The sequence below is a fragment of the Rattus rattus genome, chromosome 8 (assembly GCF_011064425.1).
Source record: "Rattus rattus isolate New Zealand chromosome 8, Rrattus_CSIRO_v1, whole genome shotgun sequence".
NCBI classification, from domain to species: Eukaryota; Metazoa; Chordata; class Mammalia; order Rodentia; family Muridae; genus Rattus; species Rattus rattus.
In genome coordinates, this window is record NC_046161.1 from 88,177,702 (window position 1) to 88,190,149 (window position 12,448).

Sequence of the window (12,448 nt, forward strand, 5' to 3'; positions counted from 1 at the left end):
TTTTAAGGGCATCAAGTTCTCAGGATCAGGGTGTCACCTGTGCTTTCCCATGGCTGTCAGGGGACGCCTGGATTATTTCCCACCATGGTATAAGAACTAACTGTCTCATGCAATAAAATAAAATAAAAGCCATCGACTATCCGCTGGCATCCTTCCTACACAGATTCGCAGTGTGGCACCTACTGCCTCATGCACACCTAAATGCAGGTGTTTGTTTTGAACCATCCAGCATTGAGTCTTCGATTTTTTTAATTTTTTTTTAATTTTTTTATTTTTTGTCCTTTGGAAAAGACTCGCTCCCAGGCGAAACATTAAGGTTTTGAAAAGGGGTATTTTCCTGGAATACGGTTGCTTGCCATTTATGCACTCCAGTTCCTGACCAAGCATTAAGAATATGATCATTTTTGGTGAGTTGAGTAGATTTTAATACTATATGCAAAGTAGAGTCCCTTAAATGATGCAGGAAAAAATGGTGTCATTTAAAAATGCAGAGTTGTGAAGGCTGACGGGTTGGGCAACGTGCATACACATGTAAAGAGCAGTTCCCGACCTTCTCAATGCCAAGCACGCTTTTATTCTCTCGCTCCATAGGCCAGTGTTCACAGATTACCTCCACTAAACTGCATTTATTAAGTAATGATTCATCTTCCCCTTTAAAAAAAAAAAAGGAGCGTGAACTGTTTTTGTCTACATAACGGCCAGTGAGAACTTCCACAAAGCCTGAGCTAACTTGCTGGCAATGGCGGATACCAACCTTAAAAAACAAAACCAAAGAAGCTCCTGGTCTAATTGCATGTTTGTACGTTTCCGTTGAGGCTGGGAATGATTTTAAAACTGGTGCCCATAAATCGGGAAGTCTGTAAGCTGTATTGCTGTCGCTGACTCCCTGGGACTGCTGGGGAGGTGGCAGGCAAGGCTGGTTGGCCTTTTGGATTCTGCAGTCCTGTGCTGACAGCCTGGGTTTGCTGTTATATAAGGCCACTTCTCTGACCTTCAGCTCTGGTGTCTAACGTGCAGTATGTTTTAGTATTAATGTCTACCTCCTAGGTGGTTTTTAAATTGAATTAAATAATACATGTGAAACATTTGCTCTCTAATTTCACGCAGGTGTGAGGATTGAAGGTCAACTATTCTGAGTGAGGGCCTCTCTTGTTTATAGTGGTTTTCCATGGGTGATCACCTAGGGTCACTTGGGACCTATGACCTAAGTCTGACTCCAGGGTGTTCCGGGAGGTGTCTTGATCAGATCCTGTCAACAACTTGTGACTAGTGAAATTTGGCTCTGGCTTTAAGAGTCTTAGCATGTGGAATGTCCTCACCGCCAGCAGGGCATTCACAAACAGTTGCAATTTTTGTTTGTTTGTTTGTTTGTTTTGTTTTGCTTTTTCTTGTTGGAGCCAAATATTTCTCCGGAAGCAAGCAGTATTTCCTCACATTGTTTTAATAACTAAACTATCATAGCAATGGCCTGAATCTTATGTAATAAGCCAGTCCTTCAAAAATTTCCACCCTTCCTCATAACTGGACTCTCTCAGTCATCCTTCTGAGGATGGGGGAGCTATCTGGAAATTTCCAGAAACATCCCGTCTTATCATAAGTATGCTCTTTTTTCTGTAAAGGTTCCTTCACAATTTTCTTTTCCGAAACAACTACATGTGGTGTCTTCTTTGTAATAATTTCCATTTCAATGCACTAAAAAAGGACAAAAAGAGAGTCTAAGACTTCAAATCTCCTTAAACGTCTGTCTCCTTGCTCATCTTTGATCCACAGCTCCTAGGCCCTGCCCAGGAAGCTGTCTTTGTTTTGTGTCTCATTTCGTTTCATTCCCACAACGTTTCTGTTATACTGCATGTGCTTTCTGACTAAGATTAGGGGGCAGTTTAACACTGACTGTTCCCCTTTCTTCATAGGACACCAAGATAGCAGCTAAAAAGACTAAAACGTTGCCCTTTCAAACCCACACAAGGTGTCCTCTACAAGGCAGCAGGGATCAAAGACAAGGGGAGTGTGTGGAGTGCATGAAATTCAGTGTCCTATGAGATGGCCTATGTGATACTTAGAGTTGTGCTGGTTTAATAACCTAATTGGACAAATTCATATGTTGCCCATGAGACTCGATGGCATTTGGCACTCGGGTTTGGCCCCGAGGCTATATATAGTTTCAATAATCTACAGTTTAAAGCCTTAAAAAAAAAAAAAAAAATATTTCAAGCTTGGAGAAGAACTAAAAGGGTGGTGGTGGGCCTTTCCCTGCTTCTCTCCCTCCCTGCATTTCCCCTTCCTGAACCTTCCAAAGTTGCAGACATTATCCTTTTAGCCCTGTGTAGTTCAGTATTTCTTTTCTAAGGCCCCTTTTTTTTTTTTTTTTTCTCTTAGAGTCTATCTCTTTTAGAGAACTGGGTTCAAGAGTCAGAGATTTAAAAAAAAAAAAAATTGAGGCATGAAAGCCGGGCTTAGTGGCCTTTAGTTTCAGGACTTCGGAGGCAGCGGCAGGCAGATCTCTGAGTTCGAAGCCAGGATGGTCTACAGAGAGAGTTCCAGGACAGCCTGAGCTAGCTGTGGGATTTCCTTTGAAATAACAAAAGAACTGGAGTGAAGGAAGGGGGATGTGCATGAAGCCTTTTTGCTTCTACATACGTTCAAGATTTTCCTAGTAAAGTTTGAAAAGGTTAAGCTTGTGAAGGACTTTCAAATGGTATAAAATGTTTGTGCTGTGATATCAAACAGGGAAATATACAGTGTGTCTACAAACATTAAATTGTACTAAAAGGTTCGCCGCGTGTAGATAAGAGATTAAAATGGTTGGTGTAAAACAGTAAGGCTCTAGCTATTTCACAGCCTGCAGATCTTAGCTTTCTAAGAAAAAGGAATAAAATTAGAAGACAACACTAAATAGAAAATATTTCCTGAAACAGGACCAGTGGAATGACTCGGTGGGTGACGATATGTACTGCCAAGTCTGATGATCTTCGTCTGATTCCTAGACCCCTACAGCTTATCCTCTGATCTCCACATGCGTGCCATGCATATACATGCACACACACACACACACACACACACACACACACACACGCACACACAGTTTTTAAAAATATTATTAGAAATTAAACAAAATGTATGACTCAATCTGGCCAATGGGTTCCCATAACAGATTATAATTTACAAAATAGAATCGTCATCTATGCCTGTCATCCCAGTATTCTGTTAACTACGGCAGGAGGACCATGAGTTTAAATCCAGCCTGGGCTTCAAAGGGAGACCCTGTTTCAATAAAAGAGGAAGGGAAGAAAGGAGGGAAGGAAGAAAAGAAGGATCAATCTTCAAATATAAATCTAACCTGTGACCTACTTTTATATGGCCTAAAAATAGCTTTATATTTTTCAGCTTGAAATAGTTTTAAACTTATGTGTATTCATAATATGTGTCTGTGTGGGGTGTGTGCACACAGCACAGGTGCCTGAGGAGGCCAGAGGCATTGGATCCTCTGGACTTAGAGCGACAGACAGCTGTGAGCAAGATGGGTTCTGAGAATCCAACTTGGGTCCTTTGCAAAGGCATTGTTTTCTCTTAATCTGCTGAGCCGTCTCTCCAGCCCAAGGTTTGCATTTTTAAGTGACTGGGTGGAGTGTCAAAAGGAAGAACATTATATGATAAGAAACCATATGAAATTCAAATGCCATTGCCCATAATGGTGAAGGGCACAGTCACAGCCGCACCTATTGTAGTTATTATAGTTAACATTGCATTTCATATTTTCTTTCATCGATACAAAATCTGTGGAAACCCACAAGACCCTCAGCTTTGCTTCAACTCGCTGGTTTTGTTGCTTCATATTTCTGAGACAGGGTCACTGGAGCCCTGCTGGCCTGCAACGCACTGTGTAGACTAGACTGGCCTTGAACTTCCAGAGCTCTGACTTCGGCTGCCTCTGGAGTGTTGGCATTAAAGGTGGATCGTGCCATGCCCAGCTTAAATGAAAGCTCTGGGACACTTCCGATCCAGTAGGTGAACCACAACGGAGTCCCTCTCACTAAGGTCCCAAATACTAAACTGGAATTAAGGTTGGTGCTTGACCTTCTGAGAAATCAGTAGATCGTCCTGAAGTAGGCCAGCTCTGGTGGCCAGATAAGGAAGTCCCCCCCGCTTTAACCCTCACAAGGGAAGAAACCCGAAGAAGCCCAACGAGAACCTCTGTGTTCTCGCTCAAGCTGCCCTGTACAGTCTGGCTCCTCTTCCAGGCCCAACGCAGCCCATGGTTTTTATAGACCAGGGGCTGCCTGAGTCACAGATCTTTAGTGAACGTCGGCAGAGTCAACGCCATCTTTAAACTCAGTTTGTTGAAGTTTTATTTCCTTATTTTGGCATTGCTGAGGTCTGAACCCAAGGCCTTATGTATGCTAGGCAAACACCCTACCCCATATTCCTACTAAAATTTTTTTATTTTGCATTAAAAGAAAAAAAGCCTCAGCCACTTTCTGTCTGATCTTTTATCTCTAAAAGCCAGCTAAGCTTCCCTGCAACTGAAAGCAGTTGGTTTGGTGGAAGGGAACTAAACCAGGAATTAAGCACGAGTCTGCAGTTGACTCCCCAGACGACCTCCAGAAGGAACAACTTCTCAGGCCAGTTCCTTCAGTGAGAGAAAAAGAGCCATGCCTGGGGCAAGTGAGTCTGGTTTGAATTTCTGTAAGAGGCAAGCAAGAAAGAACATATTAAGTGTTACCATGCCCCCCTGTCCTGGTTCTTCTGCAGACCGAGCAATTCAGGCAGAATATCCTCTGGGGATGGTCAAGGAGTACAAACCACACAGAAGAGGGAGGGAGGCAGGGAGGAAGGAGAGAGGAAGAGAAGGGAGAGGGGGGGAGGAGGAGGCAGGCTTTGAGGGAACCAAGTGCAGAGAAGCATGAATTTAGGAGAGAGAATTTCTTGGACCTGCAGCTGACAGCAGGCATTTTGGGCTACTATTAGCCACGGTTACACCATTTTATAAAGCCCCTACTTTGGTTAAAAAATCAACAATTCTTAGAACTAAAGTAACTCGTATCTCTAGATTCTTGCCCTCCCTAACCTACCACGCCTTAGTAAAGGCTCCTGGAAAAGTTTATTTATTGCTCACAGACATTCTTTAACCCATTGTTCACCTTATTCCTTTGGCTACCTTAAGCACTGTCCGGCCCCCGGGGCCAGAAAAGGGACATTTCCCATCCCCTTCCCCTTTTCTGTCCTAGGATTATATCCCTCCACATCTTTTCCCAAATAAAGTCTATGCTGCCCTTGGGTCACTGGTCCCTTTGTCCTTCTCCCAAACCTTACAGGTAAAGCTCCAGTCTCTGCCCTGTAGCTCCAACAGTACTTGGGCACAGCACAAACTAAACACTTTTGCATCTTGTTTAAACACTGGTGGAGATCTAATAGGACGGTGGGGGGGGAGGGGTCTTCTCTGGCATTCTTAGCATGAAGAATCGAGCCTTTGGTTTTTTGAAACAGGGTTTCTATAACCCTGCTGGCCTGCAATGCACTATGTAGACTAGACTGGCCTTGAACTTTCAGAGCTGTCTTCGTCTGCCTCTGGAGTGTGGCGATTAAAGGTGTATGTACCATGCCCAGCTTAAATAAACTTTCCAGGACACCTCAGATACAAAGTTCCTCATGGATCCCAATAGGGGGATGTTATAAGGCTCCTGGATTTCTCACATTTGAGAAGCTCCATCAATGGTTGCTGCCCAATAGGCAATGTGGATCAGGCGAACACTGTCAACGAGAAATCTCAAGACCAACAGAGTGGCTCAGGGCTCTCTCTTTGCAGGCCTACACCTGAGGGCTCTCCAAGACTCCTCTACAGCAAGCCCTCTCCACTTTCCCTTGTACCCTGTACCCCCGGCTTCAAAGGCAAGCAGCCTCTCCATGTGCTCTTCGCTGGCTGCTGACTGCTCCCTTTCTTCCCATTTTCTGATTCTCTGCACTCCAACCTGCCTTTGTATTGTCCTCTCTGTCTGCCTCCACCCTATTTCACTTCCCAGATGACACCCGTGTTCTCTGCATGTGAATTTTCCAATACCCTGCATGCTCTGAAGTTACCCCCGTCCCTACTTAAAAAAAAAAACAAAAAACAAAAAACCAAAAAAAAACCCAAACCTCCCTTTCCTTTCTCAGTGTAGAAATAAAGAAAAAGGGGGTGGGGTGAGGATTACGAGGGCACGGCCCTTCTCGGATTTAACCACGTTCTCGGCTGGTGGCTTTTGTTCTCTCATCTCACTGGCTTGTAAGGCCCTCAGGCAGGCACTCCGCGGCCAGCTCAGTGGTGGGGAGAAGGGAGAAGGGCAGCACAGTGAGGCCTTAATTAGAGCGAGAGGCCTCAGACCTGGTGAGGGATTTTACTGTGCAGAAGGAAAAGAAATTTCCAAATATCCATTTGGTAGCACTGAGCAAGGGTAAAGAAGATACCGTTTTCTTATGTAAAGCACATGACGGAAGCCCCCCCCCATACATACATACACACCCAAAGTATTTATACTGGCATTTTATAAAAACAAAGCAGTTCTAGAAAACAAACTCCCTCTGCAGGCCTAGCACAGTGAGAGTGGACACAAACCCCAATCTCCAACCCTGAGCGGAAAGAGCAGCAGCCGCAGAAAAGTAGCCGTTAAATGAAAAAAATGCAGAAAAGATGCGCAAGACCCAAACAGTTTCATGGTCACTGAGATGCTTTAGGCCACAGCAGTGACGTGCGGGGCTCACCTAACAAAGGTGAGTGATTTAGCAACTGGGTTCAACTTACCTGCTGCCCTGAGAGCTTTCTACAGACCTGTCAGGAGCCAGGCCTTCCCCCAATGCTCCCCACCCCCGCCCCCACTGTCAGCACCCTGAGAAGTCAAGAGCATTTGCCTGCACCACAAATTCAAATTTTTGCATTCAGGGGCTTCTAAACCTAACATCTGCTCGTGAATTTAAACGTGGCAGGCATTATTGAGGTCACTTGGCAATGTAGGCAGACCAGCTTGGAAAAGGGCAGACAGGCATACGGTGGCTTATTAGGAGCCAACTCTTCTTAGCAAGGTGGTGAGAGAAAGGACGGAGCCCAAGCAAAGGCCTCTCCTTGACATTGGCTGAGCTGCCTGCAAACAGAAGAGTGGACTTCAGTAACAAAGAATTTCCGTCTGTACCAGGAATGATACACAGTTGTGCCTGTTCATATCATTATCTAGCCTTCTGTGGGAACCTGAACTGAGTCTCAGGGGGGCCCTGTCATCTTCCATTCTGCCTGGCTGAAAACAGTGTTAGTTCTCTAGAGAATGTTCAACAAATATACCGAGATGGGAACCGAATGGCCGAAGCACCTCTTCCTGCCACCCATGACAGGCAATTCTCTACGACCAACAACTAGAACAAGGTTGTCCTGTGGTAGGCTGCTCCACAAAACCAGTGAGGCATGAGAAACCAGCCAGACCACCTCTGTTGTACTAAATGACCTGCTGAGTTAAGGCTCTGTTCAAGAACGTGCTTCTAGAAAGTTCAGAAGGCTTTTAAGAACCATGTGGTGTTTAACTGGTACAGCAGCTCATCTCTGCTCTCTGACCCTCATCACCACACTAACCCTACAGGGATGGAAGCACGCTGGCTTCTAAGACCTTTCTCAGCCTATTAGTATAACAGAGAAAACAGTTACATCCATAAAGCCACGACAGAGCCCACGACGTGCTTTAGGCATTTCAAGACAAAGATTGTTTATTGACCAGTTGACATGTAGACCTTTCCGCCATTTTGTCTTTTGGGGGGTGAAAATGAAATGGAAGTCTCAGGGTTTTGGTATGAGTTTAAATCCCAGAGTCCTTATGAAAAGCAAAACAAGATACTTTCCAGAACATTCCTTGCTCCAAGAGGCCATTACTGAGTTGATGTTGGGTCTCTGCCAGGATTGCGCCATTCCTGGGGATGCAATGCCAAGAGTGTCATTCACCCTCCCAGATAGATTCAAGGCGCTTCTGGGGTCAGAGGCACCCATATCTAGTGTCTGACAGGTTGAAACCAGCCACAGGGCCCTGGGTGGCCTTCTCACAGCATGAGCTTTTCTAAGGCAGGGGCAACCATGAAGCTACGAAGCCTGGCTTCAACAGGCAGAAGGGTCCACAGAGAAAGATGGGGCTACAGCTTGTGTTTACACACTCGCTGCACACGACTCCACCGGGTCCTTGTGTGGCTTGGTCGTTTGTTACCTTGCAGGTCTTTGCTCCAAAGCCACAGCCCCAGGAAGATCTTCCTAACCAGCCATTGCAAGGGGGGCACTCCCTACAGACATCACCCTGGCTTTTTAACTGTTAGCTTTTCTTCTTTGTGTGTTTTTGAGACAGGGTTACTTGCTCAGGCTAGCCTGGAACTCACAGTCTGTCACCAGTGCTGGAACTACAAGCACGTACCAGTGTGCCCAGCTGCTCTTCCTTCTTCTTGTGTTTGTTAGTTGTTCGCACATTTGTTTTTGCCCCTCCCCTACTGCCTACCCTGCCCTAGTAAAGATGGGATCATGAGACACAGGCTCTGCTCTGCCTTGATGATTGTGTTTCTAGCTTGTGGAATAAGGCTGGTAGATAGTGGGTACTCAATAAATGCCAAGTGTTTATTTAACCTGGGGAAGTTAGCTGTTAGAACAAGCTATGTGGGACCAGAAACTGAAGGCTGACTCAGCACGATTTAGTAATAAAGAGAAAGGTGCTAGGTTATTTTTTAGATTTTTTTTTCCTCCGCACATATAAAGAGGCTATTAGTCTAAGCTGTGGCCTGGTCACCAGACTAGCTACAGGGGACCCTCAGAAAAGGCCGAGTTAGAGTCACATCAGTGTAGTAGCTGGAGATGAAGCCTTGCAGTCCGGCTGAATTAAAGCTTGGGAAAAAAACATTTTTCTATTCCCCAAAGACAAACATGAGTTGAGAATTTTATACTATAAATCATTCAGGCAGAGAAACCACACGCTCGCCCATTTCGTTCGTTCGTTCGTTCGTTCGGTGTGAGAACAAAGCAGCCGTTTGCACATTCTTCCTCTCACGCCTGCTCTGGCCTGCCCAATGCAAGCACCTCAGCCAAAATGTGTAAATGAGTTAAGCCTACCTCGTCGGTTAAACACGGAGGGGTAAGCACCATTTCCCCTCATTTCAGCTAATCTAGGAAATCCAATAATAATTGTAAATGGGTAAGTTTAGAAAAGCTTTATGCCTTGGCAAACATCGCACTAAGCGACACACAACAACGCAATAAATAATAATTCTCCCATTCAGTCGCCTGTTTATTAGGGTGATAATGGTTCCGTGTATTTCCCAACAGTTTTGTTTGGTTTTCTGGCTCTGTGGATTATATTTGAAATTCTGTTAGGCATGACTAAGAGCAACACAAATGAATAATGTCATTAAAAAAAACCCATTAGCTATGAAAATCTACAAGATGACGGTAGCCATGCTTAGGTTGAAAACAAAAGGATGGAGAGTCTATGCTACAAGCATGAGATCTATCAGGCATCCATTCATGCTAGAACAACTGCAGTTCATCCATCGGATCTTGCAGTTAAGATGCAACTTCACTGGAAATGATTAATCTGTGCTGGCCTATCAAGATGGAAGGCATTCTGTTCGGATCTTTCTGCACAGCAAGTGTTTTAACTCTAAACGGTGAGCTCACTATTTGTCCAAGAGCGAGTGACAATGGGTCCCATGCTTCTGCAATCGTTAATGATGCTGGTCTGAAAATAAATGTCCACACTGAATCGGGTTTCTGACATTTCCCTGTGGTCTGCAATCTCATAGATATGTTCAAAAGGCACTCAGTCATTTTAAGACCTGGGCAAGAAGCAAAATGGCTTCCAAGCAGATTGGGGCTGGGGGTGGGGGGGGGGGGGGGGGGGGGTGGGGGTGGGGGGGGGTCAGGAAAGGTGTTGCAGAAAGAGAGCTAGTCTATGGCAAGCCCAGGGACAGAATCACTAGATGAATCATGTTCTAATATAACTGAGCCACAGAATGATTCCAAAGACGATGATTTATTTGGCCTCAAAACACAACAACAATGAACAACAGCCACTCTTTAACCCATAAGAGATTTGACCATGCAGATCGTGCTGTAGGAAATGAAAAAGACTTGCTAGAAACAAACAACTATTTACATATCCAGCTCCGAATCTCAAATTTCTTCACCTGGGAGCAGTCCCCCAGAGGCTTCAGGTCTGGCAACAGCTACAGAGCCGCTCCCATGAGGGCTCCGGGTGCTCATGTCAAGGGGAAGGGAGGCTTGGGTTTGGGTCCAGCCCTACCCTGAGCTGGGAGGTTACCATGGAGGGCTGAGGGAGTTAGAAGCAGGAGAATGTCTGAAACAGCTTTTGTTTCAGAGGCACAGGTGAGGAGCACAGGAGAATGGAAGTACACCTCTCTCCACAAACCTTGCCATGCCTTCTAGAGCGCATTGTAGCGAGACCTCAATTTAGAACGAACTGAGCACAAAGGGAAGAGGAGGGCTATCTTGAGCAAGCCTCAGTATGCTTGCAAATGGAGCTGATGTGGAGGCTAGAAGACCACATTTAAAAAAAAAACAAAACATCTAAAGCCAGTTCAAGTTCTGTGGGAGAGGGCACAAAACTACAGGGTTCCCACTTGGCATGCGTCTCCCTCTCTAAGACATTCTTGTGTATATCTATTACTGCATTTAAAAATATGAGTCGGTTGCCAAGGAAACAGGTTCCGGCCCAGTATTAATTTCAAACTAAAATATTTTTGAGGGGTTAGGCTCAAAGGAAAGAACACACGAAATGATTTTTGAAAGATGCCAGGATTTGGCACTTTGAGAGCCACAACTGTTTTTCTGCAATGAGCCATTCTAGGGGTTCAGCTTCATTTAATGGGGCTCAGTTTCTGTTAAGAGGGCCACGGAAACTTAGCCTTTTTCCCTTAAAAAAAAAAAAAAAAGATAACTCCCCGCCCAGCCCCCTGCTACAGGCACAAACAGTGGCTTTATCCCTGTATATGACAAAATATGACTTTGAAAGGTTTACATTTTCATCGTTCGTGTAACACGGTTAAAGTCCGCGTCTTGGAGATTAACATTTTTGATGGTTCCTTTTGAGGTTATTTACGTTCTTTGAAATTGTCTCCAGAAACCCACTTGATTTTTAGTTTCAAACTAAAATTGAGCCAAATCACCAGACTCTTCAAATTCTTCTTTTGTCTAAGTGGCGCCACACCTACCCCACTTTCACAGCAGAATCACTTTGCAAGTCTATGCTTATCTCTATGCAGGATTTGATAGGCGAGGCTATTCGGTTTAGTGCCATCCCCAAATATTACAAGCATCTTAGTTAATTTTTAAAAGTCACATTTTTAATGCATCGGATGCTGCATGGTTCCAAAAGAAAAAAAAAAAAAAAAGTCTGTAAAGCATGCAAATGCCAACGTACCTGTGCGCACCACTCAGAGAACTGCTAGCATGACAAGACCTTCGGCCATCTTTATGCAAGGCGATGGAGACCGACTGATTTCTCCGTCTTCTTGCTCACAAGTTTTAGAGATGCGATTGTCACACACACCAAAAATTGTACGCTGAACAGCTTGAAAGCCTGTGATCACGAGGACTGAATTTATCAACAGCAAAACAGGGACTGAAAAAACGAAGTTCCTTATCCAAGGATTCTCTGAGGCTGCCACCAAGGAGGTGCTGGGCTGATTTTTTTTTTCTCTCTCCCTTACTCCTCTGAGAGTTCAAAGCTCAGAGCTGACCACTGCAAAGGCCACTGTCACATTTGCTGAAAATCAAACCACTGAGACCGGCTCTGCGAATACGGACGTGAGAACCGGAGTTGCTTGCACAGGACGCAGTGCCTGTGAGTTAAAAATAGAGTCCACCTTGCCTCCTACCTGCATAATAAACATGTAAGTTTCGGGTGTTTAATTTGATATTCACATTAATTAACAATACAACATACATTATTTAAAAGACAGCAAATGCAAGAAGAAAGGGGAGACACCATCTGGTAACAGGGTTTTGTTGTTCTTGTTTGGGTTTTAGGGGTTTGTGGGATTTATTTGGCTTTGTTTAAAAAAAAAAGAAAAAAAGAAAAAGACATAATCTTATTTTGAATGGGATGAAAAGCAAATGAATCCTGAAAGGAAGATCATGTCGACATAACGAAGGTTGTAATGAGGCAAAACAAGTCCTCCCAACCAGATGATGTGGCAGAAAGAGCATTAACATACTCACATCTGAAATACTAGGCAACGTGTAATGAATTCTACACAGCATGCACACACAGCACAGCACGGCTAATCCTGCCTGCCATCGTAGGCTCACACAGGCAAGACACGAACTGCATGCAGCCAGCACACGAGCGTGAGGGAAGGAGGAGGCGGCGGCGGCAAGGGATAGCTCACCTTAAATGCAGTATCTGATTAATGTTGTAAGTGACATTGCATATCAGCCTCAGAG

The 12,448-nt window shown here is 44.7% G+C and overlaps 1 protein-coding gene across 1 annotated transcript in view; it reads right to left on the reverse strand.

Annotated features, from left to right (window-relative positions):
• The window catches only part of Zbtb38 (zinc finger and BTB domain containing 38), a 53,354-nt gene extending 41,000 nt beyond the window's left edge, over positions 1-12,354 (reverse strand). Inside the window, 1 exon segment of the mRNA XM_032910027.1 lies at positions 12,224-12,354. Coding sequence (XP_032765918.1) covers positions 12,224-12,265 — 42 coding nt within the window. The 5' untranslated portion in view covers positions 12,266-12,354.
• Positions 12,355-12,448: the final 94 nt, after the last annotated feature.